Here is a 24,734-nt window from a genome sequence, read left to right on the forward strand (position 1 = left end):
TTTTCTGTCAAACTGTATTTCCTCCTCTCTCTTGTTTGACATAACACTGTGTAAAACCCCACATTTGTTCTCACTTTATATTAATTAACACACACACGTTTTCCAAAAAAATTGAACATGAAAAATAAGCTCTGCAATAAATGACTCTATTAAGTGCCAGATCTATTTATTTTACAAATTAGGAAGAGCAGTTTATTTTAAAGCATGAGCTTTTATAGCTAAGGACTATATACTTAGAATATATATTTCTCCTATGTACATTGAAGTGGAAGACAAAAACCGGCATTATCCACTTACAGTGCTGTTCATTACAGCAAACCAAAGGCTCTGCTGCATGATATTATTAGATCTTCTAGGAAATAGCATGTATAGTTTTTTTTTATCTAAGGCAAGAAAGCAATAAGTAGCATTTGTTAGCAATTTTTAAAACTTAATGTTCCAAGCACCAAGTCACCACATTTAAGTTGATTTACACATTGCAAAGCCCAATCCATCTGTTTCAGTGAGCAATTGGTATCATTAGGCATGAATTATTTTAGTCAACAAATGTTACTGGAGCAACGTAGTATTGTTTTTCCTATTGAACTTGAATAAGCAGCTAAAGACTTCTCACTTGTTCTCTTGGCTCAGCACCAGAAACAGACCATTACAATGAGTTTTAAGTACCAGCACAAGGCTCAGAGCTAATGAATAATAAAGAAATGTGCATGTTGTTCTTTGTCACCAAGTGTTACCAAATCCCTCCTGATACCTATACAGGAGGAATGCTTTTCTCCGGCCTGGCTTGCATACACTGAGTGTCAATGATTTTAACCTGGAAGGGAAATGACATTTCAGTCAATATTGATCCCTAGTGCCTGTGTCAGCCCTCAGGCCATGGCAGGGCAGAGGCTCCACAGAGGGATGTGAGGCTTGGCCCAGCAGCATCAGCCGTGGGGATGTTCCAGGAGCCCGAGCCCTGACTGCTGCCAGTGTCTGCCTCGAGCCCTGCAGGACTCCACACACACTCCCCTTACTGTTTGATTCTAGTAGGGCAGGATTTCAGCTGGATACATTACCTTGGACTGCACAAATGGAAAAGTTAAATGAATTTGTAAAAAATTGCACTCTCCATGAGGATTTCCTTCCAGATCTGTATCCTGCATATAGATTTGTCTTCAGATTTACATGTTGTACAGCTCAACTTCACCTTTTTAGAAGAGGGCTCTAGTTAAATTATTTAGAGAAATGAGATTACTCTGAGGTCCGCTCAGAGAGAACTGGGTGTTGTGCTTCTGACATGATTGACAAGTGGGTGACCTCTGATGGACAAATGCAGTGGTCACTGGTGATGTTTTATGCATAAGAACACAATCATACTAATGACATACTCTGCTGCTATCAGGCTTCCTTGGTTCTCAGGCACTGCTTTCTTTTGGCTTCATTTCTTCTGGTCCAGCTTGGATTATGTGCTTTACCTTATCTTGTACCTGAAATGGTTTCATGTCATCAGCACTGCTAGAATGTTACTTTATTATTACTTTTGGTGTAGGCCTATGCAAATCTATAAATGTTTCTCTATAAACTTTGGTTGGTTTTACTGAATTCTGGTTCTTTGTGGTTTTTTTCTCTTTACTTAGGTCAGTGTTCCAGATGACCATAATGCTACTGCAGGCAGAAGTGTCAATAAGCAGGTGTTTGAAGGTTTAACAACAGGACTTCTGAGGGTAACTGCTGTGATTTTCAGATGTCTCATCTCCAGCTTCCCAGATGGAAACAACCACTCTACTGCACTGAAGATGTTACAGGAAGTTAAGAGTAAATCCTCACAAGTGGAAGCCTTCAGCAGCAGAGTCCAAGACCTAATCAGGTTTTAAAAAAGAAAATGAAACTTTTCTAAGTATTCTTTATGAGAGAGAAACCAAATTGCATTGATTTAAGAGAGGAACAAACTGCTTTAACCTTAATGTAGTGAGAGTAGTTTGTGTTGACGGTCAAGAAGACTATTGAAATACTATATTCTCAATGAAAAGTGTTCTTCAAAATACTGCCGACAAAGAAATTCAGAAACCCAAGATTCTTTTATTTTTGGATTTGTTTTTTGTGTCTTTTCCATTGATCTTCTCTCCTGATTACCCAGGAGCCAGCTTCCATATATTTTTATCTCAGTTCTCTCTGCCAGTCGTGTGTGCTCTCATGTCATACATGAGTTCATATAAGCTTGTCATAAAATATACCTTTCCTATTACAGAAATCACCCAGTCATTCCTAGAATCTGATCTTACCAAGTAGCTGCACTTCAATAGCTGAACCTAAATATATTAGTACATACATAATTAATACATATTTTAAATATATGAAACTAATATATATCCAGCAGTATATTAGACTTGCCTAAAAGTATATAGTTTCACTGGTAAACTATGTAAATAGTTATCAATAAATTATCATAGAAATAGTTACCAGTGTGTCTTCAGCGCTCTGAAGAAATGAAATTCTTTATCTGCTACTGAAAACATGTCACAGTGAGCCTTCAGACATTTCAAGAGTCTGGTATGATGCTGATGGAGACAAAGAGGACATCTGGAGGAGGCAAGCAAAACAAGTAGTTGTCATAGATACCAGTGACCTCTAAAACTTTCATGTTCTCATGTAACTCTCCTTCTCCCCAAACAGGTTTTGATAGAGTGTGAAATTTCAGGATGTTGTATTCTGCCCATTTATGAATGGGAGGGTGGGAGGTCTGTGCTGAGCAGACATCTGACACTGACTGGCCTCAGCACAGGCAGACCCTTAAGATAAGGAGAGACATGAGAATCCAAGCAGGTCCCTCACCTGAGGCACTTTAGGGGATCTGGTTATAAATGGGGAATGAAAGGCATGATGACAAGGTAATGGTGCAATTAGGAAAAAAAGAGAGAGGGCATTTTAAACCAGTCAAAACCAGACAAATTCTGTCATTAATGAGAATCTTTCACCTCCAGGTCATTGTATCATATGTCACGGGGAGTTGATTAAGTGAGAGTTTTAGGAAGATGGGGGAAGAAAGAGAAATGCTGAATTTTTTTATTTTCTATTTGGGACTGTTAGACCTGATGCATAAACACAATTCTCTGTGTGCTCTCTGGGTATCTAAAGGGTAGCCAGGTCATTTCAGCTGTGCTCCTGTGGGTAAAAAGAGATGGAGGCAGTAGATTAGAGAGCTTTGACATTCCACTTGTCTGTGTGCTCAATTCCTCAAGGAAAGGAGTGCTCCATCTTCCCGTAGTCTCCAGATGCCAGTGAAGAATAGTCCCAGCAGACTGAAAGCTCTCATCCATTTCCTCTCTGCCAGAGCAGCTGCTTTGTGCCCAGAGGTGTGGGTGGAGAGGAGGAGGACAGTGGACACAGTTTGTGGGTGTCGTGCTGTAGAAATGCTGCTAGGGAAGAGAATGTTGATGAGAAAGGTTGTGCCTTTTTGTGAGCCACCATCTATCAGTATTAGCTCTATTTTATTTAGCTCTTCCTCTCCTCTCCTATTTCTCAGAGCTGTTTCCAGCACTCAGCATTTCTCTGTGACTGTGATGTATCTAACACCCAGCTATGTTCCTGGAATCATTCCACTAATGCAGGAGAACTTGTTTATCACCTGTGTGATCAAGTGGATTGCTTAGATCAAAATCTGCAAGAAACTTAATGCTAGTAACCTTTCATGTTGCTAAATAGAACAGGCAAATTTACCTGCATGAGTGTGCAATTAATAACATTTGTGCATCTTTGAATGTTTTTAACTGCTGTACTTCAGCATCTTTAAAAATCTTTCATGCTGCAGTTTGACTTCTGGCTTTATATCCAGCTTATTCTTAATTCCTTCACTTCTTCCAAAAGCTTTGTGTCAGTGGAGTGGGCGTTGGCAGAGGGTCTCACTTCTTCTAACCCTGAGGAGAAATCTGTCTTTGATCAACAACAGTGTCTGAAAAGGACGAGGTTTTCTTCCTTAATGTCAAAACTTCTGTTCTTTCACAATCAGACTGTAGGACATGTTGTGAGGGAACAGTGACTTTTAATAAACAATTGTACTTCTCTGCGCTTTTGTGAGAAGCATTATCTAATCAGTAGTCTTTATTTACTAGAATCAGTATTACTTAATAATGTTCATTAGTTAGGGTGGTCTAGTCATGGTGTAAACTTAAAGCCAGTGGTGTTCCCTTCTCGAGGAGGCTCTGTTCCAAGAGCCACCTCTGCCAAATGGGGCTGAGGAGCAGCAGTGGGACAGTGATCTCAGAAACAGCAGGGTTGGTGTAGACAGTCAGGGGAGGAACAGTGAATCAGTTGTTGGTGACTGAAAGGCAGTTGCTTCCCCATGTCTTTTAAGTGAGGTGGAGGCACAGCATAAAACAGCAGTTCTTCTGATTTTGACAAGAGATTTCTCCACAAGAGTGGAAGAAAATACAAGGAAAATTAGAGGAGAAAGAAAGGGAGGCGGTTGGGACCTTGGTGTCCACAAAGAGAGCTGATCTCACCTGAGTGAGCAGAATATGGTGATTAAGATGGGCGGAAGTCTGAGAAGCTGGATGGTAGTGGTAGAAAAGGAAAGTAGGTGAAGTGAGGTGATATCAGCAAAGTGACATTGAAAAAATCTATCTGTGCACTGTTTAAACGGAGTCGATAATGATCATAGTATGAGAGAACCTGCTCTGGACAGAGAGATCTTGGTACAAGGGTGCAAAGCAGATTTTTTTAGACATATGGTTCCAAGCTATTAGAAATTCAAAGAAGGAACTTCAGTTGTTACCTGAATATCAGCAATCATGGTCTGGTCAATCAGATAATAAAAAAGAAAGGCATTTTCAGTTTTTAAAAAAAGGTCACCACATGGTTTTCTATATATTCAATTTGAGTCCTGAAAAGGTTTTTTGATCTGTACTGATCCTTCTGTACTGATGATGGAAGGTTGTTAATATTCTAGCTGTCCCTGAGATGTTGCATATGTATTTATAGGAGGGGAAGAAGGCCCAACAGTGGGCAGTGGTTGCTATGATGTGTATTGCTATAAAACGTTACCTGGGTAACATCATTGTCTTCTTGAATTAGTGTGTTCTACAGAGTTTACCTCTTCATGCTAAAAAGAAATTGTGCTATTGCAGAGCTATCAAGATTATTATAAATCATCTAACTATGGCAAAATTCCATTGTCCTTCTAGCAGTATGTTAAAATAAACATTTACACTCATCTTTCTTGTACAGTATAATACAGATTATCCTACAACTGACAGATCTCGTAACAAAAACTACTGATAGTCACAGAGAGCCAGGTCTGAAGTTACTGTAATTGGAATTGTTTTACTGAAGCCTTTCAGAAAGAGTATTTAAGTAATCACAACCTGCTTTTGGAGTGGTTTGCAAAAATTACTTCTTTTGCGACAGTTCTGGTAACTGTTGTGGAACTATTTTTTGTAATACATTTTTCCTCTGTTTGCAGTTACGTGGTGAACATAGGATTGGTGGACAAGCTGTGTTGCTGTTTCCTGTCTGTCCAAGGCCCTGTTGATGAGAACCCCAAAACTGCCAGTTTTCTGCAGAATGCCACGGCAGTGCTGCATGGGATTTGCCAGCTGTGCTTCGCTGTCAATGGAAGGTGGGTGTGCCCTGGCTCTGTCAGCTCAAAACACGCTGGTCAGGCAGTGTGAGGCTGAGGCTGCCAGGCAGAACTGGCCCACTGTGGGACACACAGGGACAGAAACAGTGCTGGAGATTTCCTCTGCTCACCCTCTCACCAGCAAACTGTAATGATTACCTGCACCGAGCTTGGTTCTTGTAAGTCATTTATCAGAATTGCAAACTCTACCTCCTTTACTCATCACTCCACACAGGCTTTATCACTGATAGTTTCAAGTGTCCAGTCTCAAGGACTTCAAGAGGTATTTTATTATCAGCTAAAATCAACGCCTAATTGATTTGTCTCTATGATTTGTCTCTAGAGCAGCCTGATTCGGCTCTTGTTCTTTAAATTACCGCTGTCAGTAAGAGAATTCTATTTTCCATAAAGAAGGCTATTACTGGATTTGTCAGGGAATTTTCTAATGCAAAATGCTTGTTGTAGTAACCTAACCAAGGTTGTGGGAAGTGTGCATGAGGTGTGTGCCTGCCAACAAACCTGGACTTCAGTGGTGTGCGGTGTAGGACAGCCTGACACTCACGTGAGAGTCGGAATTTCAGAGCTTTGAGCTGCACTTAGTAGAACCTACCACATTGTTACTGTTACACACTTCAGGAAAAATCAAGGCTGGCAGAACTTTACAATGCATTCCTGAAGGGTAAAATGATGCTAGGGTTGGAAAACTAGAGCTAATAAAACATAGGATAAGAAACAAAGCTGTAGGTAAGAGCTGTTGCTGGTAGTCAAGGACACAGACACATGGAAAAAGAACTGCAAGAAATATGAGCCCAAAGAGACCATCCCAACTTACTGAAATTTCCCTTTCTGAAAGCTGCCAACTTGACATTTTAAATTCCAGCAGAGCGCTGCCAGAAGTCAAATACTCACTAAATAAAATAATAAAAAAAAATCACCCTTCTGTTAGTGGAATAATAGTTCTAGCTCAGAGTGAGTAATGCAATATTTGCAATTTCTGTAGCAGGCACACACTTCACCAGAATATTAGAGATCTTTGCACCCCAAAATAGTACAGCACTGCACATCCATCAAGAGCATCTGTTCTTTGTAGCACCAGAGTAATTTTGGGGGGATGAGTGTTTTTCTTCACAGTTAGACCACGAAGTGTCTGATCCTGCCACCTCCATAAACAGCAACGCTCTGGGTTTTATCCAAAGGTGCTGGTTGTCCATGTATGCCAGATTAGAGTGCTCATTTGAGCATGAAAAGAAAGGAGAGGAATAAACTTGGAGATTTCAAAACTGTTGTCTTTCAGATCAAAAGCTTTGATGTAACTGATTAGAAGGGCAGTTTAAATCACATGTCTTTCATCACCTGAGCCCACTCATTTAAGCAGTGAATGCTGAGGGTAATTCAGTCATGTTACAGAAGTCCTCAGTGTTGGAGGTTATTTAAATGGAAAAAGGTACTGCCAAACGCAGATTAAGGGGGCAGAAACAGAGCTCAAATTTATTGAATTCTTAAATGTGTCACACTACAGTAATACATGATGTGTGATACCTGATCTGCAGCACAAAAGGCAGCCCCTCTGTGAGAAACAGATGCCTCTTTCATCCCTGGTGAATGGTGGTGGAGGCAATGCAGCCTTTCCAGTCAGCTTTTCTCCTTCTCCAGCTCAGTTAATACAGGCTTGAGCACCAAAGCAGCCTGCCTGTTGCACTCCTGTCCATCCCAGTCACCAGCCACTCATCAGCCAAGGTCTGAGGCTGTGACTGAGATTTGAGAAGGAAGTATTTCAAGTGCTCTGACACTGTAGCATGAAAAGAAATTTTGCCAAAATAATGGCAGGCTTTGGCCATCGCTGCAAGAGTGATTTTGAAATGTTCTTTTCATATATCCTCCTATATAAGGTGGTTCCAGGCTGGAAACTTCTTTATGCTCCTTGGTGGTACTCAGGGGATGGGCATATAACATTAATCGGGTTTTTTTAGTAGAACTTTTTCAGGCTGTTATCTGTCATATAGAAAGTTGTCATTCCATGCTAAATTCATGAGAGTACTTTCATAGAGTGCTGTCTGGTGTCTGTGCAGATCCCACACACAGCACTGAGTGGGAAGCTGACACAGGACAGTAAATATTGGGTGGGATACCAAGACCACCTCAAGGCTCAAACCAGCCCAGCACAACAGGGAAATCCTGCATGAGGTGTGAGATCTTTCTCCTGTGCCTTCAGATCCCAGCACGTTGTTGGGAACTGCAGCTGTGATCTGCCTATCTCCAGAGGGCCAGGAGTTCTTGTTTAGTTCTTGTTTAAAACTCAGGTTTTGAACAATTAAAAGATCCTGCTCTGTGGGTACTAAACATCTTGGGCCATTTCTGGAGCTCTGAGGGAGGAAGAGCTGTCAATCTAGACTTCCCTGCCTTCCTCAAAAGTACATCTCAGAAAACTCCACATTTAGCAGAATATTTCTAAACCAAGCTCAGAATTGATACCCAGTATGTATTTGGACAGTTATTTCATGGAAATAATTCTGTAGGCAGTGAAGAGATGTCAGTCACGTCTCTCTCTGCACACACCTCTGTGTCAGGCAAGGTGTCACAACAGTAATGATTATTACAGAATGGCCTCAAATTATCAAATATATATATATATCTCAAAATTATCTATTAAATGAGGCCTATGGTTGATATAATGTGGATGGTAAAATTTTAAGACATTAATGAAGAAAAGACTTCCTTTATTACTCTGGTAGACTTGTAGGGAAAAAAAAAGTCCAAAATCATGGAGTTAGAGACAGTAAAGAAAAAGTCTTACTAATGTAGAAACATAAATGGAAGGATTTTCAATTTTAAAATCATAAAATGTAATTGAAATAAGGGAGTCTATTCTGAACATATGTTGTAAACATACCCTATTATAAGAGGGATATTCTTTCCCTTAATGATCCAGGTCTTTAAAAAAGATTTAACTTCTATATTGATCTTACTTTTCAAATTATCATTTTTGGTACTGGTTAATACATGCTTGATTGATTCTTTTAATTGAAACTTTGCTGTGGATGGAATAGCACATTTTCCAGACATTGTGGAATACATATAAAAGATCTGTTATTGGAAACCTTAATAACTTGTTACCCTGTTTCAAGCTTGTTTTGATACTTTTTGTCCTCTTCTCTTACACAGTGAGAATCATTGAGGCTGATTTGAGACCTCCAACTAGAAGTCCTATTTTTCTGATGCTGTATTGCCTCTATAGCTAACAGTGGAGCTGAGAGCTCCTTCCTCTCTGATGAGTTAAAAAAAAGGTGTATGAGAGCTGAAAACAGGGCATTGTCCCTTATTGTTTGTAGGGAGAAGTCAGAAAATGCAGCATGTGTGAATATTGAGCTCTCTCTGCTGAGCAGGTGAACCTGACATGTGATACTTGGGCTTGAAAATGGTGGCCTTGGTAATGCTAACTGGTTTTTGTTCACTATTAGGAGTAACAGTAGCCAGAATAGAAAATAGAGACATTTTTATTAATGAAATAAAGAAAAATATTATGTACACTTTATATGGAGGAACAATGGGTTGTGTAGTCATACAGATCTTTTGAAATCTGTGTGGAATTGCAGATGCCCAGTAGCAATGTTCAAGATGACAGCCCTGTTTTCTGGAGTGCACATTGCAGATATTAGAGATAGAAGGCCTCAGGTCCTGACTGCACATCTGGAATGTGCTTGGCTTGTACCCACAGAACAGAAAGCAGTGAGCAGGCTTGGAATGCAGGGAGCATTAATAAAGGCATGGCCATGCTGCCTCAGCTCAGCCTTCCCTAAAAGCAGGAGGGGACACTAAGTGAGAATCTCCGTGGCAGGTCCTTTCTCAGCATAGCAAAGGTTTTGCTTCTGTTCCTGTCTTCTGCCTTTTACTTCTGCCTTCTCCTTCTGCTGCCCAGTGTTCATCAAGCCCCTTTTTCCCTGTTTCTCTGGCCCTAAGGTCGCTGTCCTAGAGGTTTCATTGTTGCTCTGTGGAGGGCTGGAGTTAATGCCTTGTTTCACTTTTGTCCATGAGTGTGAGTGAATAAAGTCACACTAACACAGAGTTAATGCAAAGAGCAGGAGGAAAGTACTGCAGTGTGAGAGTCAGTCCCTGAGGCAGATGTTCTCCCCAGGAGCAGTACAGTAGAGAGCAGTAACACAGATACAAGGAGAATATTGCAAATAATAGTCCCTCAAATTATGTAGGTCCATGGGAACATGAGCTGTTTAAAAATGTTGATGTTTTCTCGATATAAGAAATGCTTTCAAGCTTTCTTGTTACCCCAGAAAATACAGTGTCAGAGCAGTGCAGTAATTCAATTGTTGCTGTTACAAGTTATCTCAAACCAGTGGTGGGATACATAAATGTGTGTCAGCAGCTAATGGAGCTGTGGGCTAGGAGCTGCAGTGGCAGAAAGCTGCAGATGCAGGGGCTGATCCAGGGAACGGTGCCTGTCATGTCACACATGCACACGGAAGTGGGCTGGGCTGGCCTCAGTTTTATTACAGTAATTAAGATAATGTCTGTTTTTGCTGCTGGATGGAGAATCAGATGCAAGTCTGTCTGAATCCTGGTTTTGCTTCTCACCACTTCCAAGTGACAGCAGCTCCAGCAATTGCTGTTAAACTAACTGCAGCTTGTGTCTGAAATTACTGGAAGATTTCGCTTCATCACTTCTGTGCAGCACTGCAATCCCTGCTTGACAGTGGGAATTGTAGCAAGGTCTGACAGGTGCTAAATACTTCTTCCTTCTTCTTTTATTATTATTTTGCCTCTTTATTTTGACATCTCTTTCTAAAGAAGTACTGAAGATAATTTTTAAATCCCAATAATAAAAAACCCCAACAGATTATATTCTAAGCCTCTTGGAAACTTAGGTTTCCATTTCACTCCATATTTTTAATCAGGAGTATATACAAACATTATAATGTATACCCTTAGAGAGGCTTGTCTGCTTGTTAGCTCAGCCAGTTTTTAAAACAATATCTTTTCAGATATAAACAGTTTGCTCATATTGAAGCTTGGAGAAATTGTAGTTTTGTACTTGTTCTGCAGAGTATGCTGTTTCTTATCAAGCTGTATTGAATTCCTGTTTTTAATAAATAGTGGCGTATTTTAAGCAACAAAGTACCACTGTTTAGTATCTTTCTTTCCTGCGATGGGTATAATCAGCATTTTTTAATTCTTAAACCCTTTTTGTGAGTCATAAACCACATTCCTGAGAGCAAGCTGAAAATCACAGTGGCAGCCCATAATGAAAATTGTGTGCATTTCATTAAACCTCTTTTTATATTTTTAAGATCTTGCAGGTTGTTTGACTGTACTATAAATATTTGTCTGGTTTTTTGTGTTTATATTTAACACATAATTATTGTGACTGGTAAAGTTTGAAAGCCTGTTTTTTTTCCCAGCTATATCAGCCGATGTCAGAAATACAGTGGGTCTTGCTTCCCTTGAGGGATTAATTGAAGAGTTTTTGTCCATAGTGACTATTTTACTTTTGCAGCTGTTACAGACTCAGAGACAAAGTTCCTTTAAGTAGGAGAATTAAGAGGAATTGCAGCTATAGGAATCTGATCTCTTAACTTCAGTTCTGTAAAGTCTGATTTTCTATTTTGACGTTGTCATCTTATGTTATTAAGGTTTTTAGGGATTTTTGCTTCTGTCAATCCCAGCAGCACTGAATTTTCGTTGGGCTTACGTTTTGAGGTGAACTAAAAAACTGCTAAATGTATGAAACCCAGTGTTGTGCAGACTTGACAAGAATCACTCTGAGCAGTAGAGACAGAGCTTCCTGCCTTATTTTCCATCATTTGATACAGATTTTTTCTATTTTAAAGCCCACAGCAAGTACAAATAACTTCTTTTACCTTTTTATTGTAAACATTTAGGCTTAAAGGGATGTAAACCAACAGTTCAGCTCAAGAGGAGCCACTGGTCTGTTCACATACTCAGAAACTGAAGTACAGACAACATTCAAACTCACTTTTTTCTGGCGGTTCCTTCAATCCATCAGATCTAGAAGACATTTTTAATTTCTCTTTAACAGTTTCATTCTGTAGTACAACTTCAAAGTTTTTCACCTTTTCTGTGAAAAAAACAATGTTTGCGTTTAGAGTCGTTTTACAGTCAACTTTCTTATGCATATTTTGATTCATTCTCTGCTCCAGAGCAGCACAAAATGGTAAAAGGATTTCATCCAGCAATGTAAGCTTTCTCATATGGAATTGTTTAAAAATAATGATGGAGTGAGAGTAGAAAGCAAGCTAACTTGAAGCTTTGGTAAAATTGGTCAATCTTCTGATTGCAGAGAGTCAGAAAAAATTCTGTGAGGTATCATATGCAGTAATTAATTTGGGGTTATCATTTCACTGTGAGTGTCCTTTTCTGTTTGGTGCAGCTGAAAAAGCTAAGAGTGAAATCAGGAAATCCTGGTTGGCAGGAGGAGCTGTGCTCTCGTGGGATCCTGTGGCAATAAACATTCTAGTTAGTCGAGTGTAACTAAGTGATGGTTAGCACATTTTGGCTTCTGCATCCTGCAGAACAAATCCTTGGACATCAGAAGGCATTTTGAAGTGAGGGGTACCAAGGAGCCCAGACACACCAAGCACTCAGCTCTCAGTGCACAGGGTGGTCCCAGAGCTGCCAGCTCTCCCCCCTCCTGCAGCCGTCGGAGCGTGTGCCTCCCTCCCAGGCAGGCTGATGTGCCAGCAGGACCTGGAACTTGGCAGCAGGGATCTGCCAAAGGCACGGCTGGCACGGCCAGGTGATGGCTCAGGAAGTGTCTCTGCTGACTCCGTTCACACACACTCACTTAGAGACCACAGAGCTTCAAAATGAAGATTTAGGACATGGATTCCAGACAGAGAAAGCAAAGCGCTGCTGTAAATTGTTGTGCAGCGTAGCCCCACCCAAACACACTTAGAGCTCTAGTAGTTTTTCCACTTTTTATTCTTTGTGCGGGAAATCTTAAGGAAAACAGGCACAACTGTGTTGCTTTTGTTCTTACTGTGTTTTACTAAGGGTCTGATTTTTTTCTCTCAGAGGCTTGTGGACTAGTTATGCTGTCCGGAGTGGGTTTGTGCAGCACAGGTGTCCCTGAAGCAGGCCTGGAGGTAGCAGCAGAGGGTACAGCACTGAATAGTATTTCAGTAGTTTTTTCAGACTATAAATGGAATTAATTAAGAAATGGTACCACAAGTGCTAATTTCAGATGAGATCACTCCTTACATCGTCTGACCTACTGCTTTGTAAAGTTAAAGATGTGAGGGGACAGTGGTGGAAACAGATGGGTGCCAACAGAGCAAGCTGTATGCAGCCCAAATACTGTCCTGTCACATTCACCTGAGCTCAGAGTCGCTCTGGGACATGAGGAGTGCATGTTCATGATCCTGCTCTGCCACTTTCCATCTCTTTGGGCCAAGGAAGCGATGGAGTGCTGTTAACAGACAAATTCTCATGGACAGATGTTGGTTTGGGTAAGGTGCTGCTCTCTTGCCTGCTTTGTTTGCTTCACTAGGAAAAGTAAAAATGACAGAACAAGGTGATGGTTGCTAAAACTCGGTCCTTGCTGAGCTCATGGTTTAGTTTCTCTGTAGAAGACATCTGTCTGTAATGGTAAAAAGCAGGATTAGTCAGTCTGCCTAGAATCTGTGTTGGAAATGTCACTGGAGCCAGTGTTTGTAGCAGAGGGGTGCAGGGTGCTCCTGGTACAGATACAGGAGAGATTATTGAGAGCTGTTCTAGTCAAGGGGAAAGCTTCTTACTGGTTCTGCTCAACAGGAATATTCTGAGCCCTCTGAGTGTCTGGTCTTTGCTGTCTTAAACCGAGGTCTTCAAACCTACAGAAGTTATTATTTTATTCATTATTTTAGAAAATGGTTCTGGTTTCATGTCCATTTCCTTTGCTTTTAGTATTTATAAAAGGAAAAAAATACCCTAATTTAAGTTGTCCTTTTATAATGTTTTCTCATATAATCTTGTCATATTTTCCTTTAATTACGAAAAGGAATCACATATACACTCAATCTTTTTAGTCTCTTTTGATATTGACACTTCCTTTTTTCTTTATTTTCTTTCGTTGTTTTTTTTTTTTTTTCTTTTCTCTTTTCCTTTTTTTTTAAAGATGGAGACATAGTATATGAGGTAAAAACCAGACCTTGATGTAGCGTATTTTCATTGTTACTGTTTGCTGTGTTTTTATTATTTTAGTGTTTCCTTTGATTACCAATATTGACCAAATACGTCTCCAAAATGAAATTCAGGTAATTTATGTTATGGGTTTGAATTAGAATTCAGAGAACATAAGAGTTGCTGAATTATTTTGTGCCTTCACTTTGTGCTCGCCTACCCTCCACACATTATTTTTCCTCCAGGGTAGTGATATTCTGAGTCTTTCTTAGTACTTGTCCTGCATCATCTTCTGGGTTATTAATAATGTGAAAAAACATGAGTGGTAAAAGTCATGGAGAATTATGTTAAGTGTTTCTGAAAGTCTGGATGTGAGAATGGAAAGGGCAGTCCTGAGTTATTTGCCTATCTGTGCTGATACCCTAGATAACCAAAAAGCTTCTCCATTATTTTATGTGCATGCCCAAAAGATGGCAAAGAAACCCAGTTCCCGTGTGCACAAGCTGTGCTGGTTTGTACCTGCCTGTGCTTCACTGCCCTGCTGCAGTCTCCCATCACAGCATCTGACTGAAGTAAGAAGCAGTGTTTTCCTGCTGCTCCACCACTTCATTCTTAAATTCCTGCAGAGCCATTTGATTAAGATCATCTGTTCCCAGTAACTTATTTTGCTACTTAGGTAGGCGGTTTGTTCCAGTGCCTGCAGCCCATCACTGTGGCAGGAGAGGCTCTGGGGAGTTCTCCCACTGCTGCTGGCTGCTATTGCAGGCAGCAAAGGTGAGAGCAGGCAGCTGACCCGAGGCAGGGCTTGCGTGGAGCCCCTGCCTGCTCCTGGAGTGCCCCCAGGTTTCCCACTGGTAGCAGGAGCACAGGCACTGGACGTGGAGCAAGATCCTGAGCAGTACAGCTGTGCTGCAATCAAAGAGAGCATGAGACCGTGCCCTAATTATTGCAGGTCTTCTGGAAATGCTATGGTTTCCTGGCACTTCAGGCTTCTTGTTTTCCCTGGTTCCCAGCTGCCTGTTTCTGTAGCATTTGGCCCCTCCCGGGCCAGCACTGCTCGCTCTCAGGCTCGCTGTTTCCTTGGCAGGTCCTGGAGCATATTTGACAGTGCACGTCAGGACCCCACAGGACTCACAGCAGCTCTTCAGGCCACGGACCTGGTGGGAGTGCTGCACATGCTCTACTGTGTCCTTTTCCACGGCACCATCTCAGATCCAAACACAGCCAGCCCTAAAGACACCTATGCCACCAGCACAGTCCAGGTTGCCATTCACAGTTTACGTTTCTTCAATAGTTTTGCTGTTCTTGACCTGCCTGCCTTCCAGGTAACAGATGTTTTAAAACTTCTCTTAGTGGAAAAATGGTGATTATTGATCATATCTTTGGGTTAAGTTTTGTCTTTAAGATCTTAGTTATTGAAAGAATTTTTAAATGTTAGGTTTTGTGCATAAAATTTGTAACTGTTCTTATGTCTACCGTATAGCTGTGGCTGATGAATTTAACCAGAAAGTGAAAATTTAGAATACATTAAATGCTGGATCCAATCCATTGTCTTTTAACTTCTTTTTTTCTTGTTTCTAGCGTAGTACTTTTTATATTTATTTATATTTGTTAAGCCCCAAAAGTGTAAAAAGAAAAATCCTAGTCAAAAGGACGAAATAACAGTTTTTCTTATGTGAAAGGATTTGCTTGTGTTATAATCATATATTACATTTTCCAGTGCTTTCAGGGACCACTTCCTTTAAGATCGTGCAGCTGAAACTGAAATCACTTGATACCATTTTTTAGCAAGTAAAATTTTGTTGACCAAAAATTGGAAAATATATTTTTATCATTTTTATTAAATTAAAAAAAAATGCTGCATTTAGGGTCCAGAGAAGGACTGCTTACCTTTTTCTGTTAACAGAGCTCAAGTGTAAATGAATGATTTTGCCACAAAAATGCTGTTGTATTTCTCAGGTAAGTTGGTAACGTTGTACTGTTAATATAAAACACCTGTCAGAAAGCCTTGCCTTAAAAACACATTTGGCAGCATCAGTCTTACACAATCTTTAACGTAACAGGTTTCTTTTTCATTTAATGTGTAATTTGTATATGTTGTACCACACTCTCCATCTGAAATGCATTAAACTCAGCAAGAGCTTTTCACAAGTGAAGAATTTGCTGTGGCTCCTTTGGTTGGTGTTTCTTGCTGTGGATTTTCAGTGCATTCGGTACAATCTGTAACAACAGCAGCAAAACCTCTGTGTGCAGCAGTGTTCAGCTGCAGCCCCAGTGCAGTCAGGGCTTTTATACAGGGCCAGAAGCAGGATATTGACTGCAGTTTCATTGCACACCCTACTGACTCTCATTTCCTTCTGCAAACAGAGGTAGTTCCCTCCTACACCTCGTTGAGCACCTCTTGGTTTGAGGCTGGTTGTTTATTACAGGTGTATGCCAGAGTCAGGCTTGAACTGGAACAGCCACAGTTGTAGCAAATCACACTGGCTGGAGGGCTGCTCCCTGATATCCTGAGAAACCACTGTTCATTTTTAAAGCACCATCTCCTGCTTACCCTGTCTGTAATTATCCCTTACCAGTGCCATTATATCTCAGCATTTATAATAAAGAGTCAGCATTAACTTCCAAATGGTCTGTGTTAGCCTGTTCTGCCTAAAATGTTGCAGGTCAGTAAGTATTGCATGAGAGGTGGCCAGAACCCCAGCAGTGGGAATTGCTTCTCTCAGTCATGGACACAGGGAGTATCAGGAGCATCCACCCAGCTGTTTGCTGGACTGTGGACATCGTGTTTGTGATGGACAAGCACCCTGGGGTAGCCTCAGCAGCTCTCTCCCTTCTGTGCATTAATGTGATTTGTTTCTGTGATGTTAAAAATCCCATCCACCTGAGGCAGTTTGCTGGACACCCTGACCCTTTGGGCCATGGCAGGCTGGCAGACAGCAGAGGGAAAAGCCTCCTTTATTGCTGTGTGATCATTATCTCTAAGGAATAGTTTTATCACAAATTAGTAGGACTGTGGAATAGGGGATTCTGATTAGCAGAAGAGGTCTGGTATTCCTGAGTTTGTATTAGCACAGATGGCTCATGGGTATATATTTCATTTAATTTGACAGTCTAAACAATTGAAAGATGGTAGTGAGAAACAGCACAGGGTCCTGAGCTGATATTAATTCTGGCTAAAAAGGAAGCACAGTTTCCTTGAAAAATTAGTTTAACTTTTATACACAAACTCAGGTGCCCTTTGACCTGTTGTTATCAGGGGAAGTTAAACCCAGAGTGCTGGGTCACAGCGTGCACGGACAGCACTAATTAAATAAGGATGGACCTGAGAACGTGGAGTTTACATGACATAAAGCAGTAAAAGGTGGCTGTATTGGGCATTAAATTTTGAAAATACACTGACTTACCAGAATGCTTGAAGTTCAAGATCAAAAGCATCCACAGCTGAGCCTGGTTTCATTGTCAAGGATCCTGCTTTTGCTGCGTGTATTTGGAATTCAGTAAGACTAAACTATGCCACAGCCTAGGAATTATGTATGAGTATTTACCACAGGCTACAAGGTAGAAAATGAAGAAAACTCTGAAATCAAAGAGATTTTCTCAGGCCTGCATTGCTGTTTCATTAGAGTTAGGGGTCTGTCATGCTCATTCCTTGTGCTTTAGTTTTCCCCTTTGACCCTGTGTCGCTCTGTCTGCTTGACATGTTTATTAAATAGAGGCTGTAGGCTGCACAGATAAAATCTAATTCTGAATCTCCGCATTACAGCAATTTGCCTACTTTTAAAAAACATCCCAAGAAGGTTTGCAGCTGAGTGTTCTCTCCTTTTGGATGTTTCTAACTTTCTGTAATGTTTGAAAAGTCATTATTTGTTATTCATCATTGTATTCCATTCAGAGAGTGAGTTATTAATGAGAAATGCATTTTGCTCTGGTGCAGAAATGAAGATGGTTTGGTTTATTTTGCTTATTTCTAAGAGATATTACTGAATTTTCCTGGATCATGTAATGTATGTCAAATGAAATGGTCAACCTAATGTTACACTGAATGTCAAATAAGCAGAATCCAGTTTCTTCTGTGTCTCTTGAAAATCTGAATTTATTCGTGCTTCTGTGGCTTTTAATGTTATATTCCAGTTGTGAACAGTAAGCAGCTGAAAAAAGAGATCTGATCCTGGCCTTTCCCAACAAAGAACATAGTCTGCACTTTGCAAAAAAACCCCAGAAGAGTGCATTTGATGTGTACACAATTCACACCAGCTCTAGAACATACTGCTGGAGTGTTAATTTCTGTTTCTTGGCCTATTTTTCAGTCGATTGTGGGAGCTGAAGGACTGTCCCTGGCCTTCAGGCACATTATCAGCTCCTTGCTGGGGTACTGCTCCCAGCATACCTGTGAAGGATTGCTGCACGAAGTCATCATTTGTGTGGGCTACTTCACTGTAAACAACCCAGATAACCAGGTAAGGCAAATGGAAAAGGGGATCAGAAGTTATCAAGGGCACATTTAGTCATGGATCTCTCCAGGAAACTCATCCCATCAGCATTGGTTTTGAAGCCCTTGGGATTCCTGTGAGCACAAAGGGATGTGTTTGCAAAAGACAAACTGAAGTTAAGACAAAGACATTTATTTTGTGTGTATATGTTTTTTTGTCTGTATATTTATTTTGTCTGTATAAGCAAACTCCATTTCGTGTTCTTATGCTGCCATTGCATTGATTTGAACTGGCCTTGCTCACTGCCAAGATGCACGTAGCAACTGATATTTTGAATTCGAAGTTAGCTTCACATCAGCTTGATCAGATGGTTGTGGTAGCCAAGGTAAACCTTTTTAAAGCCAACCAAGCTGTTCTCCCGTGAAGACTTGTCCTTGGATGCCAATGTAGCTGTCTCCCTGCTTGCCAATCTCACATTTAAGCCATTCTTCTCATGATTCTTTTCAGTCATATACTAAATGCCCTATTCAAGAAACAGTAGAAATTCCCCTTTAGCTTCCTTGATTGTTGTCCACTTTTGCTGCTGGACTCTGTGCCCTCTCCTACTGGCTTATAAAATAACACAGGCACAAAACTCCAAAAATATTTCAAATATAGGAGTCTTAAAAATCTCCTGGTTTCCTCAGCTTATATGTAGCATCTCAGGTTGTATTGGGCAGGGCAGGACTTGGCACTGGCTCTTTGAATATGTGAAGCAGACTCTGAATTGTAGGTTCTGCACTGCAGTGCCCACATGTTGGGTGTGATTCAGTTGAATGCTGCATTTTGTGCAGGTACTCGCTGTGTTCTTTGTGCTTGTACCACCTGGTTCCCTCTTGTGCTCAACTTTTGGGATAGGGGTTCAGGATGGGGAGCTCAGTGCCCTCAGTTCAGCTGATGATCAGGAGGAAGTGTTGAAACTTGTTAGGAAAGGTTTTAGAGAAAAGCAGATCGATAGCGTTCTTACAGTTATTGACTATAATTGGAACACTGTGATATCTCAAAGCTGACAATGCTGTCACAAGTATTATATGATTGTATCATGATGTTTCTGTGGGATTGGCCAGAGCTGGAGGGAGGATGCTGCAGCCTCCCTAGCCTGGTGTGACCAAATCCCACTCAGGATCTAGAGCTGCCTGTTTGCAACACTTCAAAATGGTCATTTTTAGCCCTGTGTGATGCTGCTGCCATTTTGAGCCCCTGTGCTGTCTAACGAGTTGAGCTGGCTCCCAGTTGTGCCAGCAAATCACATTGTCTTCTCTCTGCAGTTCAAAAATCCCTGTTCTGGCACACGAGTGCAGACAGATGTGAATGGAGGAGTTGGCACTGCAGGAAGAGTGCAGCAGAGGGATTTCCTGCAGCAGTGCCAGCCTGCAGTGCTGGTGCCTGGGGAAGGTCCGGCCATGGCCAGTGGGCACCGTGCCCTGGCAGCAGCCCTGGGGCTCCACGGGCTGAAGGTGATTCTGCAGCTCTCAAAGGTTTAGGGCTTCAATCAGACAGCCATGTCAGTCCTTCTCGTGCCCTGAAAGCTCTCTTAGGGTGGTTTCCTTCAGAGGTACAATCCAGATGTCATGACGTGCTTAACTTTTTATGTAATTTCTACTATTCTTCATTAATAAGATTTTCACTGAGGAAGAGGCATTTGTGTCTGGCTTTTTTGTTCAAAAAGGCATTTTGAGAAACTGAAGCTTTCCTTACTCAGGTACTTGAAAGATACTGGAAGGTTTTTCAGTGAAAGGAAGTAATTTTTCTTTTACTACCAGGCAAAACAGTACGACTTTCTTATGGTCATTATTTTAAGGTGCTCTTTGTTTTGTGACTTCCCCTAGACAGACTGCTTTTCATGAAGAGGGAAATGCTTTCTTTTCATTCAGTTATGGTTTAATTTTTTATTACATTAAGAGCTTCCAATCTTTGCTTTCATTGTTGATCATCTAGGGAGTTCTACTAAAAATAAAAAATTGGTCTCACAGTGGAAGTTTTCAAATAGTAGGCTTGAAGTCCTGGCAAGTACAGTGTAATAAAAATAGATATGCTAGACTTGAGCTGTGAAAACAAATTTCTGTATAGCCAGATAGCTCTATTTAGTATTTGAATCAACTTCAACTGAGTCAATAACTGACGTATTTCAAGGCAGATCCAGGTTCTTCTTGCAATCAAATGTGCATTTGTCTGGAAACATTTGTAGTTTGAAGTAGTTTCTTCTCTAAATTTGTATTTCTTGTTACAAACAGAGGTATGGTTTTATTCCTTTCAGTACTCAAAATGAAAAAGAACAAACAGTTGTCTGGAGTTTTCTGTGTCCCATTTTGTGGTTCCTTTGTCTATCCACATCAACAGACAAATATCCAAAGCAGCATACTGGAAGAAGAAAAAAAAGGGCAACTTAAAAAAAAAAACACAGAAAACAAAGCAAGCAGTTCCCCAGTTTGGAGAATAGATAGATTTCTGAAACAGAAATTTTACAGCCTGTCAACCTCAGCATTGACCTTCTGTAGTAGTACAGTAATTTAAGTAAGCAAACTGCTACCACTATGCAGACAAAATCATAAGAGGGCAATTTCCTATATATTTCACATGCATAGAACAAAATCTTCCAAGAGCATCATATGCCAGCCCTTTAATACAATATAGGTGTAACTTCATTTATGATGCCGTCTGTAAAAATCTTTATACTTAGTCGAGTAGCAAATTAAAAAAGAAGGAGGAAAGTGCTTTTCTCATGTGTAGCTTGGGGATTCAGATTTCCCCACAGCTCCAGGAGCCCTCAGCCCCTCCTGCTGGGTCCCACACACAGAGCCTCTGCCTGGGCTCCCACTTGGTGTTTCCACCATGCCTGGCTCCTGGGCCGGGCCCAAGTGATTCTGTCGAGGAGCAGTGAGGACAGTGGATTCCTGAGGAATACATTCCTGAGTGTTTTGATAGTGCTTGCTCTGTTTATTTTAGAAAGACTATGATTTTGCTGACTCTGCCCACATATATTAGTAATATTCCTTTCCTTCATTCCTATTCTGTTTTAAACATTTGTAAAGCTTTTCCAGGGCAGCTGCTGTCGCTGAAGAAATAAATCAGTTATGAAAGTGAAAATTGCAAAAAGCAAGGAGTGTTTCTGTAATATTTGCAATGCTCCGAGGGCAGTGGTGAGGCCTGAGCTGCCCTGTGCTGTGTTGGCAGGTGAACTTGTGTTCACTACAGAGCAGACAGCCTCTGCTTCACAGGCCAGCTCAGCTCGATTGGGCATCTGCTCCTCGGCAAGGACGAGCAGGGAAAAGGGATTCTCTCTCTCTGGCCACCATTTAATCTACTGCTGTGCAAAAACAAGTCCCATGATACCAAGGGTAGACGTGGAATGCTAAACTGTGTAATAAACATAATGTCCAATCTTTCAATAGCCAACCCTGCTATGGCAGACTGTAGAATTACAGTTCCTAATTAAAATGTGCTTGTTAATTAAAATTATCCTTCTATTTTATTATATTTTTATTCCCTTTTATTGTTTGATTTAATTAATATAATGAATATAATTAGCATGTGCTGTCAACTCACCTTGTTTGCATATTATATTGAATAATTGAATGTGGTCCTGTAATTAAATTAACAGGAATGACAGATGATTTGCTTTCTTTCACACTGCTGCATTGGGAATAGAAATCTTTCCATATTCATTGCAGTTAGGGAATATTTTTCATCTGAAAAGTCCTCACAAATCAGATCCTCAGCCTCTGGATCCTGCCGATAGGCTCCAAAAGAAGATGCATTATTTGTTTGAATTCCTATGCCTTTATTTAAATTAAACTAGCTTTTGTTCTCCCAGTCTTTGATACATACTGTATTTAGGGTGCTCTAGAAGAATCCCACCAACTTTAAGGGCTTGTAAGATATGAACTGTATGCTTCTAGAAGATACTATGGCTAGATTGCAAAACAAAATTTCTGCTGAAAGAGTCAAGAAAAATTGTGTGCAGCTTTTCAGAACTTTGTTATAAAATTAGGCTTGTAGATAGAAGTGAAAAGTTCTCTTAGAAGTTTTTTAAAAATGTACGTGCACACTGTGTGTCCTTGAAGAAGGGATTTCATTCCCAAAAGTCTTCCAGTTGTGTAAGTCTAATTTATTTCTCTGCCCAAACCCTCTATCCCCAGACTTTTGTGTCCATAACAAGGTATGTTATTATAAACTCATAAATAATTGAAATGCTAATATCTAATAATATGTATGCTGAAAACAGAAGCACATGGAATTAGATGTAATAGTATCAGTAACCTACTAGAAATTACTCCTTGCTATACCGATGTGGATTATTTGTTGCAAAACACCTTTCAGGCATCCCAGCTAACTGCAGGTAAAGGAGTAAGGAGCAGTGAGATAACAGGATATTTTGGCAGGTAATTCCTCCCATGTTAAATATGTAAAATGTCACACAGCAGCATCACAGGTAAAAATATAATATGTAAAGAAATTGGAATATTCGTGGTAGGCACAGTTCTGGAAGGATCTTGAAATCTGGAAGGATCTTGAAATTTAGGACTCACTCGTGGCACCCAAAGCATGGTAGTTAGTCCCCAAGAAAGGTTTCATCCCAATATTATTTTCCCTTTTTTGTTAAATGATTGACTTCTAGTCATATTTTCTTCTAAGCATTTCTTGTGTCTTAAAATAGCAGGAGGCTTTGTCATACACAGTGTGTATCACAAATACGTATCTGTGTATGACACATCCTAGCTGTGGTTACAAGTACTGGGCTGCAAGGGACACTTACAAAGGGACTCTGCATTCAAAGTGACCTTCTGGAGGGAAATTATTTTGTGCTTTTGACAGAGTTAGTACATAGTGAGTTTTAGTATGGGGCCAGTTTTCTGGAGTGTTAGCGGGAAGGAAGAAAAATACTTCTAAAATGGAAAAAACTGTGAAGAACAGAAGTGAACAGGAAAACTTGCAAGTTACAAAAATATGTAGAGTTTCCGTATAGATTGTTTACTAGAGGCCGTCATTAAACTTTCGTGATTTATGTTGCTTTTGGGGCTGTGGAGTGACAGGAACAATTTTCATCTGGTAGGTGAACTTCATGAAAGTACAGCACAAAGAGTAAAGATGCAGGAATTGGCAGTTACCATGCAGTTAACATCTCTATCTGTAAGTAAATAGGATCTGAAATTTCTTAATTCTGATTTTGTTATTTCTTCTCAAAAAGGGATTTTTAGGAATATTGATTTCATGTTGAGGTTATGGGTTTTTTCTTTTAAACTTTTTTTAAAAGCTCCATACCCTGATGTTTTAAAGCTTTATAGGTTTGAACAAGTATGCCTGGTAAATTTTGTGGTATAGCTGATTTTGGCAAGTGAGTGATTCATGTGAAGTTGTAGTCTTGACTCCCATTTAGAAGCACTTCAGCTTGTGAACAGAAATCCCCTAGGGATTAAAGTGCCTGAGTTAGAGTGGAGTACATTAAGGCAGCTCTGTAATGTATGCTTTGGCTCTCACAGCCTTACATCCTCAGCCACATAAATTCACTTAAGTGAACCAATGTCTTCAGGAAAGATGGCATTCCTGTCTGGGCAGTCAGGGAAAAGATGCCTTTTAGATAATTTGTCAGACACCTTTGTTGTTGTTAGAGCTTCCTGTTGAACTTTTTCTTTTTAAGAATGATCTATGACAAAGCAAATCAAATATGTCAGAAGCATTTGGGACCACACATTTCATGTGTCACATCTTAATTGTATTTCTAACATTCCAAAACGCGTCCTGGATGTTTTTGGGGGGGTTTCGAGAGGATGTAGGGAAGGTAATTTAATATGAGCAAAGACTTAGTGTGAAGTAAAGTGCATTTCGTTTCAGTTTGTGATGACTGGCCGATTCCTGTAGGGAGGAGAAGAGAGAGTGTGTAGGAATTAGTGTGAGAAATTAATGCATTTGGATTTATCTTACTGTCTTCCTCTCCAACTGTAAACACGAAAGAATAAGCTTCTCACCCAAAGTCATAAAAGCCAGTACTTCCAGCAGCCTTCAAATACAGTCCCTAACTGAGGCTCAGGAGTCCTGAGAGGGAGCCGTCAGCTGATGCCGCCTCCGGAGCAGTGTTCTACTCCTACTCCTGGGTCAGGATAAAGGAGTTTGGTGGTCTCAGCTTAATCCCCGGTGGATCTTCGTCCACATCGAAGAAACACCAGGTTTGGCATAACTCTGCTCCGTAAGCAGTTTGTTCCCAGCTCAGACCTGGGCCTGGGCCGTGCTGGGTTTGGACGGGGCAGGAGCTTACGCAAGGCTGCTGTCCTCCTGCCTGCTCCACCCAGGGCTGCGCTCGCCCCTTTGCTTGGGAACCGCTTTTCACGCTGAGACTTAAAACAAAGTGGAAAGCCTGCAAATATTTAATCAGCCTTGCGAGCTATTGTCTGTCTGGCCTCATGTGTGAGGGAACTCCCTGTGCTGCTCTCATAAACTCTGGGTTTCGCCGTGGCTGTCCCCGCCGTGGCCGGCCCCATGCAGAGGCAGCGTCGGCCTGCTCTGTGTTCCCAGCAGCTGACAGTTCTTCCTTGGATGCT

At 40.8% G+C, this 24,734-nt stretch overlaps 1 protein-coding gene across 1 annotated transcript in view; it reads left to right on the plus strand.

Annotated features, from left to right (window-relative positions):
• The window catches only part of SCAPER (S-phase cyclin A associated protein in the ER), a 144,076-nt gene that overhangs the window by 106,389 nt on the left and 12,953 nt on the right, over positions 1 to 24,734 (plus strand). Inside the window, exons 26-29 of the mRNA XM_066328752.1 lie at positions 1,620 to 1,849; positions 5,441 to 5,596; positions 14,814 to 15,051; positions 18,037 to 18,186. Coding sequence (XP_066184849.1) covers positions 1,620 to 1,849; positions 5,441 to 5,596; positions 14,814 to 15,051; positions 18,037 to 18,186 — 774 coding nt within the window. The remainder of the gene's footprint in view (positions 1 to 1,619; positions 1,850 to 5,440; positions 5,597 to 14,813; positions 15,052 to 18,036; positions 18,187 to 24,734) is intronic.

This window comes from Sylvia atricapilla, chromosome 13 (genome assembly GCF_009819655.1).
Source record: "Sylvia atricapilla isolate bSylAtr1 chromosome 13, bSylAtr1.pri, whole genome shotgun sequence".
In the NCBI taxonomy this organism is placed as follows: domain Eukaryota; kingdom Metazoa; phylum Chordata; class Aves; order Passeriformes; family Sylviidae; genus Sylvia; species Sylvia atricapilla.